We start from the raw sequence: 21,330 nt of genomic DNA on the forward strand, positions 1-21,330 counted from the left end.
TTGATGGAATCATTGCAGCCGAAGTTTGTCAAGCCTGCCGTATATCATGAGCATGAACCCATTGACTTTGCACAGGAAAATACAAATTCTTTGCTGCTGCATTGGACAGCCATTGAGTTGAAAACTTGAAATACGATTTGTTAGTCTTGAACATTTTGCAAGCAAAAAGATTTAAAACTAGTCTTGTTTGCTTGACTTGTCATTCTTGTCACCCCTGATTACAGAATTTAAATTTAAACTTAAAAAAAAAAAACTAGTTTTCGCTGTCTAAAAGGAAACAATTTTAGCATTTCTAAATTTGATCGATAATTACAATAATCAACGAGATTGCGTGGTACATCAAGGTAATGATTGAAGGAAAGCCTATACAGCGGCAACTTATTACAGGAATTTAATGGAACTGGATTGATTGATCCGGATGCCCTTGCTTATTGAGCAAGTGCCTAGGATTGAAGAGTTGAATAAAGAAAGTTCATTAGTTGCTCTTCTCTGAGATTTTGAAATGAAATCCATCAGGAAACCTTATGATAGGAGCTCGGACGATCTTTCCTCCCTTGACCATAGCCCATCTGCCAAAAATAAATAAATATTCTTCTTCAGAATGTAACATGTGTTGAATTTTAGTTCATCGATGGAATAAATGAATATCTGCACTGCGCCAATTTGCAGTTTGTGCAAGGAGTAGCCCGGAGAAAAGTACCTATATTTTGTGACCAAGACATGTAGGAAGGTAGCCAACAACACCCTGCTGTACTCAGCTCCTGCACACTGCTTCATGCCTGACCCGAATGGCATAAAACATTTTGATACAACACTTGGCTGGATGTTCTATACAAATTCAAAGTAAAGTTCTGTTAATCAAGTGCTTCCAAATTGCATTTTGTGACAGGAAAGGCTGGTTTAATGTAAGAAAGACCTTCCAGCGCCATGGATTGAAGGCAAGGGGATCTTCAAATTGGTTGGAATTCAAATGTAGAGCTGCTGTGGCGATCATAATCACCCAGCCTTCTGGAATTGTATATCCTGTTGCTTGTAATGTTTGAAAATGTCAGTTGGAAAATGTTGGACTTCATTTACAAAAAATATGTGGATCACTGAAAATCAACCGTACCATTGACAGGGATGTCTTTCAGGGCTCTGCGGAAAAACCCTGGTGCAATGTTCCCCAGCCTGAGAACTTCATTGATAACCTGCGGTTTGAGATCAATTTTATCAAAAAAAGCGATCCAAAATGTGTTTTCAACAGCAAATTTCTGCAAATGCCAGTGGTACCTGAAGGGTAAAGGTCATAGATTTGTATTCATTCCATGTGAGTGGGGTGTTCAAGTTCTCCCTCTTTTTAAGGATCGCTTCGTGCTCAGCCTGTAAAATGAACGTCATTATTATGCATTGCTTTCTTGCGACCATATTGTCGTGGTTTCTTATCTTAAAATTAGTCAGCATATGATACTAACAGTTAATTCCTCCAAGACTGCAGGATGTTCAGCAAGCAACTTGAATGCCAAAGCTAATGTTGTCGAAATAGAATCGGAGGTGACAAATAACAGGCCAAACATCAACTGTACTACGAAATCCTCTTTAATGTATGTCTCGGTGTCCATGTCTTGGATGATGTGGTCAAGCAAGTCTCCCTGAGTTCTCTCAGGGGCTGCTAGCCTCTTTTGCACCACATCCTTCATCATTTTTCTGACCTTCTTGTGGATCTGACAAGGATTTTCAGGGTCAGAATTTGACAACTAGTATTAGTTGATCACTGCAGAAAATGAGTAGTAGTAGTAGTTCAAGGAAAAGTACGCTAGGTACCTGTAAACATTTGTGATGTGCAGTCCCAGGGATGTTGATAGGAAAGGACATCAGTCCTTCTACCAAGTCCTTGAACATTTCACTAATATTCAACGGTGCATTTTCAAGGTCACCGCTGAAGATCTGTTTTGCAGCAAAATTGGTTGTCATCTGCCAAGGCAAGAAAATGTCAAAATGTAATTCTTGTACATGCAACCAAGTATTAGTCATGCAAGGCAAATGATTGAGTTCGATACTAACTGTAACCGCTGCTCCTTTCACTTCAATTGATTCCTCACTTGACCATTTGCGAAGGGTTTCGCAAACCATATCTTCCATTTGCGGAAGTAGCTTCTCTTTAAGGGATTCCACCGCCAAAGTGGCTCAAGGTCAAGTGTCTGGTATACTTTTTGGAAGACTGACTAGCCTGATCAAAGACTTCAGCAAAAGTGTCCATCGACCATGTATCAACCAGTTTTCCATCTTGGCGAAGGAGAAAATGGTTGAATTCCGGGTCTGCTGTGATGATGACAGGCCTGCCCGCAACATTGGTTTTGAAAATCGGACCATACCTGAAGCAAGAAAATGTTTAATTACAGCCGAATTAAATATTCGTGTTTCAATTTCAAAACTTATATAAAAAGTGACAACCACTCACTAGTATATATGGTTAAACTACAACTTGTACCCTTTGTAATAACAGTGCACTCCTGGAATTTACTGACTTAGTGCAATTTTGAGATCTTAATATGAGAACCACTTATTTTCTGTCATTAGTGCAATTTTTTTTTTTTGTCAAACAAATCGTTATTAGACAATTTTCTCTTAGTTTATTTACAATATTGACTTCTAATTTATCAAACAAAAAAAAGATCCACTTATTGACAGTACAATATTGGGATTTCAAAAACATTTTTTGTAAATTTTTTTTGGTGGAAAGGTGAAATTGAGAACATATATAGCATATAGGTTAAATGGACAAGGTGGCCATGGTCACATTACCTCTTAATTCTCTTCTTCAAAAACGGTGGAAGGTCTACGGAAGCGTTTGGGAGTACTAACTGAAGGGATTCTCCAATCATGGGGAGGCCCATAGAACCAGGAGGAAGGGCACCGCTGCATTTGGGATTTCTCCATCTGTAAATGTGCTGACTAACGTAAACTGCTAGTAAAGCTACAACACTGAGGCCAGGATTTGGAGCAGATGACCGTCCCTGCACGGTTAAGGGCCAAGATTGGTCCTCAAAATTTTGTGCGGCTGATATTACACCATGTAACTCGATTTTCGCGCTAAGTGTGGGGCTCATCACTATCTGTTGTGAAAATACATCCTGTGAAAAATAAGTTACACGATGTACAAAGAAAGTTACGATCAGTTGATAATGACTACAATTGACAGGGACGGTTGCACCTGCAACCGTCCGTGCCCCGAGTCCTTGAGGCCAACCATTGACAGGTCCACCCTGGCTGCAATTTCATTTTTGCTCAGTCATGGCTATATCCCATTTTTTGGTTTCTTGGATTAAGACTGATTGTTTTTAATCTATTGTGCTTCTCTTGCCTCGTATGAGTGGGACAGCATTCAGGGTTTATATTCCTTTCGTAAATCTTTAGCCTAATTTTCAATCTGCCAGTCTCGATTGGTCTAGAAAACTGTCTTGTCCTACTCCTAGCTTTCTGAACATGGTCGTTCGGCACCTCTTGATTAGTCCAGGATAATTTCCAGTCCTAATTAATCTGTGTGTTAATGAAGGGTTTTTTGTTTTTTGTTTTTTTTATAAACATCAATCACTAATGGTGTCTTTCAAAAACAAAAAAAAAAAAAAGAAATAGTAAAAGGAATGGGAAACGTCCGATGGGTCAGAGTCTAATGTACGACACTTGAACAAAAACTGTCATAAAGTTTGCGATGGCCCGTTTCCAAGTTTGGCAAAGCCCGTGATTAGGTCCATACCCTATCTATGTCTAACCAAAACCTCTTGATCTGGTGATCGGCGTATCCTCTTTGGATCATGATCTATCTGAGGCTAATATGACCCAGTATGCTTCTACACACAAAGCCCAAATAAGATCCGGAGGATGGATTCAAACATTGAGCCCTCTCTTATGCATGGATATCTTAACAAAGCTACACCAATTTGTTACTAGATGTCACAGAATGTGTTTGGATTTGAGAAAATATTGTAGTACTTTTTTGTAATACGATGTATATAAAATAAATTAATTATTAAGAAGATAAAAAATTAGTTAGAAAATGTGCTTTAATGTTATAAAATACTTTGTAAGTAATTGGCAATCCAAACTGCTCTTAACATTTTTTAGGCTCAGATGAAATCTCTACACCTTACAATTTTTTATGGGCACCTCCCATAATTGTTTGGTTGTATCTTGAAGCATCCAGGCATTTTACACCCCCCCCCCCCCCCCCTGACAAAAACAAACTTTGGCATTGTTGTAATTGACTGTTAGGCCTCAAGGCGATGCAAAAGAAAGACAATAAAAATTTGGATGCTCATTTAATAATTCATCGCTATATGTTTTTATCTATCTTGTATACGGGTTTACTTATAATTATTATCATACAAAACTAACCATGTATACAAACTAATGTATTCTTCAATATTTATACAAACGATAATTTCTTATATAACAATGTATGTACTAGTGAATTTAGATACCTGATAATATGCAGAATTTGAATTTGAATTTGGATTCTAAATTTTATGCATGCATGTATTGTACATATTATCAATGCACAACCTTGTTTGGATTGTAATTTTTCATCTAAAAATGTTTTACGTTTTTTATAACATAATTTTGAATTATCTTTTCATCTCACATATATCAAATCAATGCAGTATATTTTTTTATGTAAACTTCAGAAAATAACAATCCAAACGAGAAGGGTAGTTTCTACACTTGATTCTCCCAAATCCATCAATCCTCTAAGCAGTACCTTGCAAAAGTATTGGATAATGTTCTGTTTAGATCGATATTTTTAAAGATTTTTTATAGGAAAATATATTATAATAATTTAATATATGTGAGATAAAAAGATGATCGAAAAATATTTTTAATAAAATGTAAAAATTTTTGGTCAACAATTTTACATAACATTACTTGTATGTTACTGTAACATTGTATATGAAAAAATTATTTTTAAAAAATCGAGAAATCCAAACAGAGCCCACAATATCCAAACAAAGTGATTCGGGAGCTCGACCCAGGGCAATATTTACGGGTATAATTGACCCACCCGAGATCAGCATTTGGCCTGGCCTGGAACGCACCAGTCACAGATATTTGACGATTCCCACTTGGAAATTTCAAACCTTTAAGTAGAAGAACACACGGAGACGGCAACGGAGACCACTCGCACAGAGCAGACATCCAAAGACCAAACAAATCTTCAGATTATTTATTAACTACTATTACAATCTACAACTGCAAGTTTACTTGTAAGAATTAAGAATTCCATATATAAAGAGTTTCAAATCCCATAATTACTCTTCCTAGACTATTTCCCATCAAGAATTAGTAGATCTCAAGTTCCTCTCCCAAAGCCCAATCCGAAAATGGAAAGTATCGTCTTGTAATTCAATACTTTCTTGAGGGAGGGAAGTAAAGGAAAGGAAAGAATTTTGGATATCCTTTGCTTATATATACACACAAAATATATATATGGCGAGGATTATCAGTATGTGTAAATTATTACTGGGAATTTGGATGATTGGGTTATTATATGGTGTCGTTGGAGGAGAAAAAGGCGATTTGGGATCGTTGCCGTCGTCCAAGGGGGAGGCCTACGTGACGCTTCTGTACGGAGATGAATTCTTACTGGGGGTAAGGGTGCTTGGGAAGTCCATCAGGGACACTGGATCCATGAAAGACATGGTCGTCTTGGTCTCCGATGGTGTCTCCGATTACGCCAAGAAGCTTCTTAAGGTACGTGCCGATTAATAATAAGATTTCATCTTACTTACAACCAATTCATGCACCTTGAGCATTCGAGCAAACATGCAGGAAATGGTTAATTAGGATTATTATGAGGTAATTGTACATAGATATCACGTTTAGCAGCATACTTTCTGTTTTATATTAAGGAGGTGAGTTTCTGGTAATTTGGGCTAATCAAGATCACTTTTTTTTTTAATGAGAAAATGAAGCTTGAGTGATTAAAAGAGTACATTGGTAAGAAGGCAAAAACGGGGGTCGTTGAACACTTTTTATAGCATAACGGGTTTCCAAGTGCCTGAATTGCTTGATTTATGTGCTATTATTTCCTTGTGCACAGTCTTCTTGTTGTCCCTTGAAATGCTTTGGATGCGAGGATAATGAAACTTTAAGTAGATTGATCTGTTGAAGTTAAGTAATTACTTGAAGTCTCATTTACCTCTTTTTGTGCAGGCTGATGGTTGGATTGTAGAGAAAATTAGTTTATTGGCAAATCCGAATCAAGTGAGACCTAAGCGGTTCTGGGGCGTTTACACCAAGCTAAAAATATTTAACATGACTAAGTACAAGAAAGGTGATTTCTTTTACCTGTTTTTCATGTAATACATAATTGCTGTTGAGAAATTTTAGCTTCTCGCTCCCTTCTAACACTTTAGGATTCTGAACATATTAATTTCCAGGCATATTTGATGAGCAATTGGTGTTTTACCTTGTCTTTTAATTCATTTGCAGTGGTGTATCTTGATGCTGATACCATCGTTGTTAAGAACATCGACGATTTATTCAAATGCAGGAAGTTTTGTGCTAACCTAAAACACTCAGAGAGGCTGAATTCGGGAGTCATGGTTGTTGAACCATCTGAAGAAGTCTTTAAGGATATGATGAGACAAGTGAACACTTTGCCTTCTTACACTGGAGGTACAATGTCAACCAACCAATCAGCTACTTTTGATTTACTGGATGAATTTTTTTGGTGTTTATGTTTCTGTTCTATTATTGCACGTACATGCCATATTTTGTGTGAGATTTTTCTTTTGAGGTTTTGGATGACGCCTTGTACATATTGTAGCACACAAGTGTCTTATCTATTTTCTTCCTAGTATTTACTATTCAGGAACTTGAACTTTTGTCTAGAAATTTACTGTGTGAATGACAGAAATGTAGAATTTTTATCCTTACATTTATGGTATGGATGACCAATACATTGAATAGAATGTCAAGTGTGGGTGGAGGACGTGAAAGGATGTTTTGAATTTGCCTTGATTCTTTAGTGTATAATGCATGTCAGTTGCAAGCCATCATATCATCCCTTTTAAACTTGAAGATTTCTTCTTTATTACTGCAAGAAGAATGTGTGCACCTCTCCAATTTTCAGCACTGCTTTCAGTGTTAGTGATATTTTGATGGCAAATGTTTCTTTGTTTCAAAATTCTTCATAATTTTTTGCTTCTCTTTCTATCAGGTGATCAAGGTTTTCTTAACTCCTATTATGCGGGGTTTGCAAATGCACACGTTTTCCAGCCAGACCTAAAACCTGAGGCGTTGAATTCTAGACCAGTTCCTGAAATGGAAAGACTTTCTACATTGTATAATGCTGATGTCGGTCTTTACATGCTTGCTAATAAGGTACCTTCTCTCTCTTTCTCTCTCTCTCTGCACATGCATGTGAGCTGGCCACCATTGTTCATCTGTGGACAGGGAAATCTCTATTTTATATTACAAAATTACAAATTTTGTAGTCCATGTTTTGCCAGAGAATTTGTTCATGTTTTGTCAATTGAGTCGTATCTTTGTTGGTTCTTGTCCTCAATGGATTGTGGATTCAAAAGTTTTGATCCTTGGTCTCACTAGTGTACATAAGTGGGGATTGAGGAACTGGTAAGATACCATATCCTTTATGAGAATTTCTATAAGGAAATGCTTCATGAGTTGAACATTTTGTGCTTAATTTTGGAGAAACATTTAGCAATGGGTATCTGTATATATTTAGTATTTTGGCAGGGGCTTTGAGTTGTTTGATTGAAGAACTTCATAATTGTTCTTATAGGTAGCTATGTTTTGTCTTTAACAACGAACTTGAATAGTAAAAGCTGGAACTTTGAGTGGCAGAGCTTTTGTAATTTATAAAAGGGTCATGCTGAATGTTTATATGATTTCTATGCAGGGCTATCGTACACACTTTGTGGTGAATGTAAACAGTTTTATGCTTGCATTCACTACGAACATGTATACAACCCTTATTAGCAAAAGTTATGCCTCTTTATGAATTTTAAAACCTCCACCTGCCCCTAATAAAGACTTTCAAAATTTCCAGCTTTTCATGGATTTAAAACAGTGGAAATCAAAGGTGACATACTAACTGGGAAACAGAGATTGGTATCATCATAAATGGAAGTATGGAAACCGAAGAGGAAAGTTTGGATCAAGGCTTAACATTATCACCATAGGTTGATACTGTGCATGTGATTAATGAGAAAATGGCGACATATTCTCCACTGAAAGTGCAACCAGAGACGGTTAAGTCCTTTTAACCACCACACCATCCCCCGAGCCAAAAAGAAGATTAACGAGAGAGAGAGAGAGAGATGCTGGCAGAATGTCCTTTGTGCCATAGCAGTTGATTCTGATGCATATGAAGTTTGTTTGTTTTGGGGGTCATGTCTATTAAGTCAAGGTATCCTTTCTTGAAAATTTTGGGAAACTGCCAAAACCCTCCTAGAAATGAAAAGTGACAGGATTTTGCACTTTGCACTCTAGGAAAATGGTGGATGTATATCGAGTCGAGATATTTAAAGGGAAAGATAATCACATTATGGTTATTTTGGCCACAAGGAATGCTTTGCCTGAAATAACTAAGCTGAAATATGTAAACCATCTCTTGTTTTGTTGTTTCTTACTTTTTTTTTTTGGTTGCTATATGTAGTGGATGGTAGATGAGAAAGAACTTCGTGTTATTCATTACACACTTGGCCCCCTTAAGCCGTGGGATTGGTGGACATCTTGGCTTGTCAAACCTGTTGATGTCTGGCAGGTACTTGTATCATCCTTGTGAGCAACTATTGTAGCTGCAGATTCTTCACTTTATTATTCTGAAAGTAACATGTCATTTGTTGCTTTGACACTGTGGATTGGGTCCTGCAGCTGTTCTGTCTGTCTTTCAAGACAATGCAGTGCTTTGTGCGTGTGTTTTTTTTTTTTTTCTGGAGGGGGGAGGGGGTTGTCAGCAGCACCTGTTCCTTTATTGGGGCTTACTTTGGAAATTAACTACTGGCAAGTGAGGATTATAGGAGTACACCTCTAATAAATACATCTAGTAGTATAATGTCTTATTTGCCAATGCTGCAGAATGTCAGGGTAAAGCTCGAGGAATCTCTTCCTGGAACTGGAGGGGGTAAAAATCCAAAAGAGGAACTTCTAGTCAAGTTTCTCTTTCTGCTTCCATTTTGTCTCCTACTTTTTCGTTATTATCGGTCTTTTCTTCGGGTTAGTAATTTGGAAATTCCAGTCTCTTAAGTGTTAGTCAAGAGAATATCTGTTTTTTTTTGGTTTCTGAAAGCATATTTTATGTGTCCAGAGTCGTTCATTTTGTGATCATATTAGACATGTGTACTACAAAATCAGAGCTGGAGGTATCTTTACTTATGCAGCAGTGTCTTCCTCTACTATCAGCTCCAATCCACAGGTTTGTTTTCTTTTTTGCAATGGAAGTAGAATGATTATTTTCATTGTAATAACTAATTTTTGTTGATCCAACAATCTCTCATGTTTGCCTCATTTATTTCTAACGAGGACACAGAGGACCAGACTGTTCCTATCCATTTTGCATTGCCAATCTCTTCTTTTTTTTCTCGTTCGTTTTTCCATTATGCTCTGGACATTATCAAGTTAAAGTTTCTTGCTTTGTTTCTTTTTTGGTATAAATTACACGTTACAGTTTCGTAAAATGTGAAGTTTGTCATAAATGAATTGCAGTTCTCAGATGGTGCCCAATCTAAAGTGCCCGCTTTTCTTGGTGGAATGTCTATCTTGGTTTGTTTTATGGCTGCTTTGGTGTCCCTTGCACTCTCATTTGCCATCATCCCCCGACAAGTGACCCCATGGACTGGTTTGCTTCTCATGTACGAGTGGACATTCACAATTTTCTCTCTGTTGTTTGGAAGTTATCTGCAATTAATCTCTCACTGGGGAAAGATTGTTGCTAATAGAGCTGCATCATTATCCTCTCGTGCTGAATCATTTGACTATGACTCTGGAAAAGGTTAGTTCCGTTAAAGCTGTGGGAGAGTTTGAATTTCATTTTGTCATCCAGTGCTTATCTTCTGTTTCTGTTGTAGGTCATCAGCGGCAGCTGTCATCTTGTGATGTTGCTGCTTGTTACTATGGGTTAGGAGCGGCATTGCTTGCTATTGCAGTACCGGCATTGCCCTTTATTCTAGGGATTACTGCTCTGTTTTTGAGGTATTTCACATTAAACTTATGCTTCATCAGATTTTATTTACTTGTAGCTTGATAAATATAACATAGCACCATGCACAATCTGCATTGCATATCCATAGAAGGGCTACAATTTCTGATTGTCAACTTAGTTGTCGCTGTATGGTGGGTGATTTCAAGTTGCATGCTCTGTAGTTTTATTATGCTCACGCTGACTTCTACATATGTCATTGCTTCTAGCATTTTGATGTTATTGTCGTCTCCTTTAATTTTCAGTCATTGACCTTTAATAAACTCTTAAATTATTTATTTCATCGTTTGACTAGAGAATGTGGAAAGTATTTGATATCTCAGGGGAGCCCTGTTTTGCAGGACTCACATTAGAGAATATGAGATAAATTGTTATTTGAGAAAAGAGAATGTTTCTTTCAATTGGATTTCTGTTTCATTGATCTGGTGGGTTTATTGAGAACCTCATTTAACTTTGGTAAAAACAATCGTAGGGCGTTCACACTGGTGGCACATTTAAGCATTCTTTGAAGCTGCTTTATATTTGACTTTTAGGTGTTCTTCTAACTGCATAAACTCAAAACTGTGAAGAAGCTGATTTTTACAGTTTTCACCTTTCAGGACTAGGGAATTTCACTGATCATTCCTCTACTTGTATCATTCCTAAGTTGCTTTAAGACATCATGTCATCTTGATTTTATATGAAAGAAAGGACAACATGTATTGTTGTATCTGTTCCCTCCCCCGCTGTGATTATGTCTGACACATGCTAGCAATTGATTCAGTGACACACCTTTGCACATCTTGGCAGGTTAGGTTTGATGGCAGCGGGAGGCCTTGTTCTGGCATCCTTCATGACATATGCTGCAGAGCATCTTGCAATTAAGTCATTCTTATTAGGCCTCGAAGCACGGGAGCCGCAAAGGTCCAGCAACACATGCTTCTTGTGCTAGCAGGACGTGTGAGCTTTAATCACTTCAGCTGACTACAGAAATGCAGCTGGTGGTCCTCTCCATGTAACTTTGGTAGACAAATTCTTTTCAACAATTTACTTGTAGAAATTATCTGAGGCCTTTTTTTTTTTTCCTGGTAGATCTCTCTCTCTTTTTATTGGTATTTTTGTACTCAGCTAAGAGGATTTTGAATTAGTTTAGACGAGGGTTCTGTACTGTAGCTTTCTTTGTACCATCAAGATTGTAAAATGTAATTCTGCAAAGATTCTCAATCAATGAAAAGAATATATTCGTGGTCCATTTTGCCGTAGCATTAGCAATCCGCCCGCGTAGTCTCTGATAAATCGGGGGCCCTCTCCTGTTTGTTCACCGTTTTTGCTTGCGAGGGTGGAAGAAAAGCGTCAACTCATTTGTCAGCAAACGTAAACTTGCCTTTGTTATTAGTGGGTGGTTGAATTCATATAAAGTTAGGGGTCACATTGCGGATTGCTGGATTGAACAAGTACTTAGCGTTGACATCGTTGATGAAAACCAGACCATTGCAATGGCATATGAAGTCCACATAACAGCCACCGCGATCAAGAAATGGTAAGTGCGGTAAATCCATTGCGGACCCACTCCAAGCTTGAATGGGTAGACAGGTGAGTAAGGGGCATTTTCTTCAGTATCCCAGGGCCCAGGCCACAGACTTGTTTGAGCAGACTTTCGTTATTTGGCACTCAATATCGGCTGCGTCTGAATTGAATTGAGGCATTGGACGAATGATTTAAAATCTTTCATTGTTTAGTTTTTTTTTTTTTTCCTCTCATTTAGTGGCTATGATGGTCTCACTCAGTGCTCACTCTTTCTTGTCCATCCTACTGTTTTGCCACCACCAGAATGTGGCCTGCAATCTTGCTGAAGGTTTGGTCCACAAGCACGCACGGGAGGAGACAAGGTTTGCAAGTATCAAGACGTCCTTTTTTACTTTTATGTTGGTGCTAGAAAAGGTCAAGTAAGGGATCAAAATGTCCTTGGATTGTACTTGGGAGTTATCCAGATGGAGGGAAGCGCACCAGTCACCTTTAATTATCGCAGCGTCCTAGTGCCTTTCTTCACTGAATGACACCAGTCTAGGCAAATTTGGAGCTTGTTACCAGTTGCAAGTCAGGCATTGCCTTTCACTGATATTGCCTAAAATCCGGTTCGTCTATGCCTGAAATAAGTTAGTAGATAGATAAATCATATATGTCCAAAGCGATGAGGGTCACTTTTTTTTTTTTTTTTTTTTTTTTGAGATTGACAAGGTTCACTCTCAAAAGTAACTTCTATCATATATATATATTTTTTGTCAAAATTCAACTTCTATATATATAAAGCAAGCATCACATTGTAAAGGGATAGCTTGTTGTCCTCTTTACTTTTTTGATCCGCCATCTTTTTCTCAATTCTTATACTACTACTAGACCCCCCAACTCAGAAAATATAGCACAGTGTACCATCTCACTGAAGAAGATTAACGAGAAAACAAAAGAGAAAGAAAAGCTAACGGATAAGCTCGTAATGAAAGATTCCTCTGCCTCATTATTGAGGCGGATACTAATAAATGAATTGAAATTCAGAAGCAGTTACCTGTCTCCATCTGTAATGAACACTGCCGATTCTGAAGTACCTAAGCCAGGGCCCGGCACGGGTGGCAAGCTGCCATTTCCTCATCAAAGCTTTTCTACGTAACTTTCTTATTATTAGTGTCGGAAGTGGGAGTTCATCAGGAGCCCTGATTTGACATCGGGCAAAGAAGAAAGAAAGATGTCCTGTGGGCATGATTAACACTTTGATATCATTAATATGAGTATTCTTAAAGATTAACAATGAATGATCATCAGAACGATTGGACCGACCTTCATTGATCCCTCGTCCGGCGATTTGTTCAAGTTAAAAGCTCCATTAATTGTTTCCTCTTCAATAATTGAGTTCAGGCTGCACCGCTGTTCCTGCATGCTAATTACTACTATATATTTTATATTATAGCTTGTCGATCTGGCCAAAACATGTTCCTGCTATTATATAATCTTCATCATCAACCACCAGTAGTGTCTGTGCGCAATGATATTAGAAGCCCTCTTCTGTCCTTTGAATATAAAAAACTACGTAGGCACGTTGTTGTTGTCAGCCATGACATTCAAACCAGTGTATCCATGTGTCATGTGTTTGGCTGCTTCTATCTCGCCGTTTTCGGGGGTGATAGAGACGTAATCCCAGTGGGCTACTGTATCCTGGCCTACTCTTATTTATTTTTTTTTTTTATTAGCAATGATACATTTATATAATCTACGCTATTCCAATTTAAGGGAGAGGAAAAGCCTAAGGAGGCTGTGGTAGAGGACTAGTGGGTATACAGATCCAACTATATCAAGAAAGTGTTCTAGCACAATCCTTAGATTTTTTTCGCTAAAGGTGAGGATTCATTTAACCCAAGGAGGAATTTAAACCCCTCCCTGATGGTCATTGGCCCAATGGTTTATCCTAATTATCAAAAGTTTGATAAATGACCAGACTTCTACCAAAAATGTCACATTTCAATGGCTTGTCTCCAAAAAAAATCTAAGTAGGTGTGCTGTGCACCCGTCTGATCCGGTGGTGGTTCAGTCCCCTCTCCCTTATCCCTGGACCTCCTTAGGCTCGCCCCCTTCCCATTAGTGTAGAATAGATTAGGTTTATCGTCTCCGAAAAAAAAAAAAAAAAAAGAAGAAGCTTCTAGCGTACATATGTGGTGTAGTTACAGGGAGAGATTTCAAGTGATCATCCAGGGTAATATGAGGCGTCTTTTTACAGGTTCTTCTTACTTCTTAGCATTGCCAAATTTCAATGTAGTCCTTTTCGATCAGCGTCTGATAGGGACACGGGTACGACTGGAACAAAATTTTCAAGCAGGATGTTGATCGTCAAATGCGTGGACCATAATGTCAGAAGAAGGCGAAAAGCATGCAACGAAAAAATCCTCTTCTCAATTGTAAATAACAAACTGGCCTTAGTTTTTTTTTTTTTTTTTTTTTGGTTAATTTCTGTATAGATATAAAGTGGCCAGTTCCTTGCTCTCTAGCTATGAAGCATGAGTAGCAAAAAATTGCAGATGGGTCCCCGTCCCACCCAAAAATTTCTCAAATAAGCCTTTTCTTGCTTGGATTATTGCTTGGGGAACAATCCGTCGAATACTTCTTTCTGTTAGCAGTTAGCACACGCAGCCTCTACATTTCTTCAGCGACTCCATTGCTTACGTACTTACGTATTCAGTCAACAAAACAAAATTGACAAAACAGCTACGTCTTTCGTTAACGGCTCTGTTTGGATTGTAAATTTTTGAGATATTTTGACTGTAGCACTTTTTGTGATGTGATGTATATGAGATAAAAAGATAATTGAAAAGATAAGAAGGTTTGTTGAAAATTGTAATGATGATGTAAACAAATAAATTTTGACTAATAATTCTCTATCCAAACAAATCCCTAGAGTTCTAATTGAGGTTTTGGTCAAGTAAAACCAACTAATACTAATAATGATTGAGATAAAAGGCTGTAAAACGTCTTTCATTATTTTTTTTACTTTCGGTGCATATAGCCCCCACATTTTCGTTCCCAAATTCCAATCAATATTTGTCCTCAGTACAATATTACAATTTACTTTTTGTAACATAAATATAAAAGGCATTAAAAGTACAATCTTACCTCGCACAGTCACACTCACTCAAATACCTCTGCCTACTGGTAAATACTTCATTCTACAGATAATCAGTATACCAATTAATCAGTTAGTTTTCTATTCTTTTATACCAATTAACCATGTAGTATAATCATATACCATGTAAGCAACAAGGAGCAGAGATGTGTTGGAAACGAAAAATCTCGATTTCGAATCCTCCCACCTGCACTTTAAAAAAATGTAAAAAACAAAACCGTGTAGTAAAATCACAGACCTTGAAATTCTTGTATTCGACGGATTGTTCTCCAACAATAATTTTTTACGTGATTACACGGGACTAATCTGTGGCCTACAGGACACGCTGTCTGTACCTTTCTACGGTGACGTCATTGCGGACGTACATAATCATCCGACAAAACGAAAGAGACTCCATTGAATGAATGTCCATTCAATGCCCTCACATCATAACAATCATAACCGGCGGTCGAGGGAGGACACTCAAGAGTCCTTTTTACTATCAAATTTAGGGGTTTAAATCCTATACCGAGCAAATGGGCTAATTTCTCAGATTATTTGCATTTAAAAAAAACAACCGCCAAATACACCTCTGTCAGGAGTCGTTTCTAATTGTATAGCGGCCGTGCTGATTGGGCACGGCCCCATGACTAAAAGTTTGACCGAATGTTCTCTGCAAAAAATTCAGTGGTGCACAGTAGATGTCAGACAGGGACGTGCTGATTGGGCACGTCCCGAACTGACAAAAAACTGAGTCGGTCAAATTAGCTGTCAGACCGGGACGTGCCCAGTCAGCACGTCCCGGCTGACAGAAAACTGGTTCTTCTGGGCATGAGAAGATTCTTGGATATAAAGCCTCCTCCTAGCATGTCTTACAGAAATGTGCAAAAGCTTCTTGTTCTTATCCTCGAAGAGATTACAACCTGTATATAGTGATTTCATAGCAGATGAAACTCGTTGTCAATTAACTTTATCAAATGGTCCCTGAATGAATATTATATAAATGTATAAATTATAAATTTTATATTTTTAAATATGCATTTATAATACATTTATAGATATTTATAAATAAATATATTTATATATTCATATAAAAATATATAAATGTATTATATTATATATAATACATAATATAAATATATTTATAAATGTATGTGCATATTATTATAAATGTATAATTATAAATGAATATTATAAATTATAAGTGTATATTATTATAAATGTATAAATTATAAATGAATAATATAAATGTATAAATTGATATATTAACAATATATATTAATATTATATAGAAATATATTTATATAATTAATATAAATGTATATATGTATTGATATTATGTATAAATGTAAAATTAATATTATGTATATTAATATAAATGTATAAATGTATTATATTATATATAATACATAATATAAATGTACATTTAAATGTATAAGTGTATATTATTAAAAATATATAAATTATAAATGAATATTATATAAATGTATAAATTAATATATTATAAATATATATTAATATTATGTAGAAATGTATTAATATAATTAATATAAATGTATACATGTATTAATATTATGTATAAATGTAAAATTAATATTATGTATATTAATATAAATGTATAAATGTATTCTAAATGTATTATATTATATATTATACATGATATAAATGTATATTGTAAATATACATAAATATTTTATATTATATATAAATGTACATTTATATAAATGTATAACATATTATATATTATATTATATATAATTTATATAACATATAATATTTATGTAAATATATTATAAATATATAAATATTTATTATAAATAAAATAAAATATTTATAATATGTATGTATAAATATATAATATTAGAAATGTATAATATACATAATATACATTATTATTAATATAATTTATGTATAATATACATAATTGAAATATACATATTAATATATATTAATATATATTATAAAACAAAATTGAATAAATATATTTATAAATTTATATATAAATAAATATATTTATATAAATATATAATATTTATTTCAATTGATATAATATATATAATATTATACATAATTGAAATAAATATGTTTATATTAATATAATATATATATATATAATATACATAATTGAAATATACATATTAAAATACATAATTGAAATATACATATTAAAATATAATTGAAATATACATATTAAAATACATAATTAAAATATACAAATTGAAATATACTTATTAAAATATACAAATTAAATATACATAATTGAAATATATTTGGAGTTGTTTTTGATATATTGTTTGGATATGGTGTTTTTGAAATTGTTTTTGAAATACACATTTACTGTAGCATTTGGAATGTGAAAAACAGTTTTTAAAAAATAGGTGCAAAAACACTCAATCCAAACGGACCCTTGATTTTTAAATGTTGGGTTAAAAACCAAGAAAAGAATGGAAACATAAAACTAGAACTAAATGCTCAGACGAACCAGTTTTCTGTCAGCCGGGGACAATGCCCAGATTGGGTCAGTTTCAGTCAGCCGGGACGTGCCCAATCAGCACGTTCCGGTCTGACAGCTAATTTGACCGACAAGTTTTTTGTCAGTTCGGGACGTGCCCAGTCAGCACGTCCCTGTCTGACACCTACCGTGCATCACTGAATTTTTTGCAGAGAACATTCGGTCAAACTTTTAGTCATGGGGCCGTGCCCAATCAGCACGGCTGCTATACAATTAGAAACGACCCTGACAGAGGTGTATTTGGCGGTTGTTTTTTTTAAATGCAAATAATCTGAGAAATTAGCCGAGCAAATGGGGTTGAAGAAGGGTAGGAGGGAAAAAAATCAATTACCCATAATAATTCAAGAGTAAGTTTTTTAATATTTTTTTTTATAATAGTAAGTTTAGATCATTTCACATATCATAAATTTTAATTTTAATTTTTTTATACTAGCAGATTTAAATTTTGCAACATATCATGAATTCAAATTTAAAATTTAAATAATGCATACACGATATATAACAATAATGTTTGCTAGTATGGATCACTTTTTAATCTAAAAATTACCATGCGATCAACATGCAATTATTTTTTATATATAAAAAGTTAAGATCCCACTTTTTTAATAGAAAATTGAATAAAAATTGGCTTAGATCCCACATTTTTAGGAGAAAAAATGAATATAGTTTAGGTCTAATTCAACTTATTTTAGGGATGAAAATGAATATGGATCCATTCATTTGTTTAACTATAAATGGGATCTAAACTTTTTGTCCCTACAAAATTGACCATACTGGGTCATGTGATGAATTTGGGATAAGAAGTGGTAAAATATTTAAATTGGGACCAAATTTTACTAACTTAATTATGTAAAGAACATAAATTTACCATTTTGAAAGTGAATGGGGAAAAAAATTCATTTGACAGAATGTGAAAAATATTTTGAATTATTTTCCTTTTTATTTACATATAGCACTAATAAAATTTAAAATTCCATAGGAAAACATCTAAAACAAAGGTACAAATCCGTCATTTAGCCCTCACAAGTTGTATTGCACGTAACTCGCCTTGTTTGAATTACCATTTTTGGTAAAAAAAAAATATATTTTTTTATAAACACATTCTTTTATATTTTATATTTTATATATATATCAAATTATTATAATAAATTTTTTTTTTGTAAAAATTTAGAAAATAGCAATTCAAATGAGTTTAGTACTGCAAAATTACAAATGGTTACGAAAGTTGCTACCACCTCACAGTAGTAGTCTAGTAGCAGTAGGAGGACAAAAGTTCCTGCTTCCTGCCGGAAACGGGGCAGGGACGGGTGCAACCGCCCCGCACGGTTAACGGTCCAGATTTCCCCTCAAAAATTTGTGTGGCTGAGATAACAAGATGTAACTCAGATTTTCGTGTCATATGTGAGACCCATCATTATCTGTTATGAAAATATATCTTGTGAAAAAAAAGTTACGCCATGTATAAAGAGGGTTACGGTCAATTGATAATGACTACAATTGACAGGGACGATTGCACCTGCAACCGTCCGTGCCCCGCGTGGCCGCGTCCCTTCCTGCCTCCTCCTGCTCTGTTCACGCCACCTCGCAGCATACATCATCCCTCACACCGTCTTCTGAGTCTACTTTTCCTACGCCCTCTCTTCAACAGCACAACGTTGAATGCTACTCCTAACTCCCAAGTCCTACTATCCCCCACCCGAATATTCCATTGGATCCTCTTCATTTTCCCCGTCTCTCTCTCTTCTTATAAATTAGACCGACCTACCTAAAATCTCCCCTTAACACGCCACGCCCCCCAAAACCCCCAAGTAACAACAGCCCCATCTGGTCAGAACTTATCATGAGTGAGAGCCTAAAAACAGAATACCAACTTTGCGAAGAGCTTGGCCGTGGTAGATTCGGGATCGTCTACCGCTGCTTCTCTCCATTAACCGGCGAATCTTACGCCTGCAAAACCATCGACAAAACCCTCCTCCTAGATTCCACCGACCGTGAGTGTCTCGAGAAGGAACCCAAAATCCTCCACCTCCTCGCCGGACATCCCAACATTCTCCACCTCTTCAAAATCTACGAGGACGACAACTACCTCCATTTGATCTCCGAGCTCTGTTCTGCCGGCGATGATCTTTTCACCAGGGTCTCCAGAGGCCCGTTGATGGAACCGGAGGCTGCCCAGATTTTGAAGCAGTTGGTGTCTGCCATCAGTTATTGCCACCATATGGGCGTAGCCCATCGAGATATCAAGCCGGATAACATACTTTTTGACACCAGGGGCCGGCTGAAGTTGGCTGATTTCGGGTCGGCAGAGTGGTTTGGGATGAACTGCGAGAGTGGAATGATGGAAGGGATTGTTGGGACGCCGTATTATGTGGCGCCTGAGGTGCTGAGAGGGAGGGAGTACAATGAGAAAGTCGATGTGTGGAGTGCTGGTGTCATTTTGTACATTATGCTTTCTGGGGTTCCTCCGTTTTTTGGGGATACCCCCACGGAGACTTTTGAGGCTGTCTTGAGGGGTAATTTGAGATTTCCTCACAGGCTTTTCAGGTCTGTTTCCCCTGAAGCCAAGGATTTGCTCAGGAAAATGATCTGCAAGGATGTTTCTAGGCGGATTTCTGCTGATCAAGTTTTAAGTAAGTTGGCCTTTGCAATATTCTTTGTTACTGCGAAGTTTCATCTCTTTCTTTTTCTTTTGCCTTTTTCTGCTCGCTCAGGGTTTAATCTGGGTTCCATCTTACGTGGTTCTGTTGATTTTTTTTTTTTGTGGGGGGGTGGTGGTGAGGATCTCTGGTAATTTCTTGTGTGTTTTGCAATCGCAATGCTCTGTTTTTGTTTGTGTGTCTTTAGGAACATAGGTCCAATATTGATTTGGTTGGTTAAAGAAATGAAATTGGATCTCTGGTAATTTCAGTTGTTATCTTAGCTGTTGGATAAGAATAGATGTCTAATAAGAATTGTGTTGTATTTTGCGTCTGCCTTGGTCTTTCCCTCATTCTTTCCCCAAGCAAAAGTTTTTTCTGCTTATTAGCCATTTAATCGTGAGTTTGATCTAATGTATTTTGTGTTAATTTCAGGACATCCCTGGGTCATCAGTGGAGGAGAGATCAGATCAATGGCTGATCTCACCTGAAATCCTAAAAAGGGTGTATCTACTATATATATAGATATATATATATATCACTATAATATCTCAGTACAAGTCTGAGTTCCTCTGCTGTACGTAGACCATCTAGAGACCATATATGAGAGTCTGAAAGATGGTTGTTGGGGAAAAGAAGGAAGAAAGAACAGTCGGCCGCATCTTTACAGCTCACAGCCAAGGATGGAGGGCTGTTGCTTCCCATTTTGCTTTTACTTTTCCTCAGGTGTGGAGGAGCAGAATCTGAGGCTGTAAATATATGCGGATGGTTATGTATTAGTAGTAGTACTGCTGCTGAGAGTGCAGCTGTGTAGATCAGATGCTGAGTTTTCTTCTTTCCATGCAACTGTGTACCCCCTTTTTCTTTTTCTTTTTTCCAGCGTAATGGGGACTATGAGGTTGAGGAAATTGAAGGAACCAGCACTAATGCTTGTCTACTGCCGTATCTTGTTGAGCTGCACGCTGTAGAAATGTTTTTCCTATAATAAAGTAGTATCTTGAATCTTGAAGAAATTTCCACATCTTTCTTTTTGAGTTTGGAATCTTGTTGGGAGGCAAAGCATTAGCAAAATCCTATGTTGAAATTCGTGTAAACTAGTCGTAGAATTCGGATGGCGAAAAGATGAGGAAAGTTCCGTGTAACTGATGGATGTACGGGTTGTTGTACTGATACTTATCAAAGTTCTCTGTGGCGCCCATCAAGGAGAGATCGATGGCTTTACGTCTTTTCCTTTGTCAATTTAGCATAATGGACGCCAAGGAAAACCAGTTTTTGGATGCGGAACAAAGGAAGGAAGTTATCTTCACGGTTTTGCTGGAAGTATATTACGTGCATATATGCCTTTTGAGTGTTTTTG

The 21,330-nt window shown here is 36.4% G+C and overlaps 2 protein-coding genes and 1 pseudogene across 2 annotated transcripts; 2 read left to right on the plus strand and 1 right to left on the minus strand.

Moving 5' to 3' along the window:
• Positions 1–273: 273 nt before the first annotated feature.
• On the minus strand, positions 274–5,172 carry LOC113725586 (beta-amyrin 16-alpha-hydroxylase CYP87D16-like; annotated as a pseudogene).
• LOC113725588 (inositol phosphorylceramide glucuronosyltransferase 1-like) lies at positions 5,147–11,432 on the plus strand. Its single transcript, XM_027248855.2, has 10 exons — positions 5,147–5,727; positions 6,190–6,310; positions 6,469–6,654; positions 7,199–7,362; positions 8,660–8,767; positions 9,082–9,219; positions 9,311–9,418; positions 9,709–9,994; positions 10,071–10,194; positions 10,991–11,432. The coding sequence occupies exons 1-10, from the start codon at positions 5,464–5,466 to the stop codon at positions 11,130–11,132; spliced, it is 1,641 nt and encodes a 546-aa protein (XP_027104656.1). The 5' UTR covers positions 5,147–5,463; the 3' UTR covers positions 11,133–11,432.
• A 7,599-nt stretch (positions 11,433–19,031) lies between these two features.
• LOC113725589 (phosphoenolpyruvate carboxylase kinase 2) lies at positions 19,032–20,986 on the plus strand. Its single transcript, XM_027248856.2, has 2 exons — positions 19,032–19,967; positions 20,409–20,986. Exons 1-2 carry the CDS (start codon positions 19,178–19,180, stop codon positions 20,462–20,464), a joined length of 846 nt encoding a protein of 281 aa, XP_027104657.1. The 5' UTR covers positions 19,032–19,177; the 3' UTR covers positions 20,465–20,986.
• Positions 20,987–21,330: the final 344 nt, after the last annotated feature.

The sequence above is a fragment of the Coffea arabica genome, chromosome 2c (assembly GCF_036785885.1).
Source record: "Coffea arabica cultivar ET-39 chromosome 2c, Coffea Arabica ET-39 HiFi, whole genome shotgun sequence".
NCBI lineage: Eukaryota > Viridiplantae > Streptophyta > Magnoliopsida > Gentianales > Rubiaceae > Coffea > Coffea arabica.

Bases quoted from the DNA above. Each gene is read 5' to 3' on its own strand.
- LOC113725589 (XM_027248856.2), top strand. From the start codon at position 19,178: ATGAGTGAGAGCCTAAAAACAGAATACCAACTTTGCGAAGAGCTTGGC. The intron at 19,968-20,408 runs GTAAGTTGGCCT...TGTTAATTTCAG, and splicing joins TTCTGCTGATCAAGTTTTAA to GACATCCCTGGGTCATCAGT.
- LOC113725588 (XM_027248855.2), top strand. From the start codon at position 5,464: ATGGCGAGGATTATCAGTATGTGTAAATTATTACTGGGAATTTGGATG. The intron at 6,655-7,198 runs GTACAATGTCAA...TCTTTCTATCAG, and splicing joins TTTGCCTTCTTACACTGGAG to GTGATCAAGGTTTTCTTAAC. The intron at 8,768-9,081 runs GTACTTGTATCA...CCAATGCTGCAG, and splicing joins AACCTGTTGATGTCTGGCAG to AATGTCAGGGTAAAGCTCGA.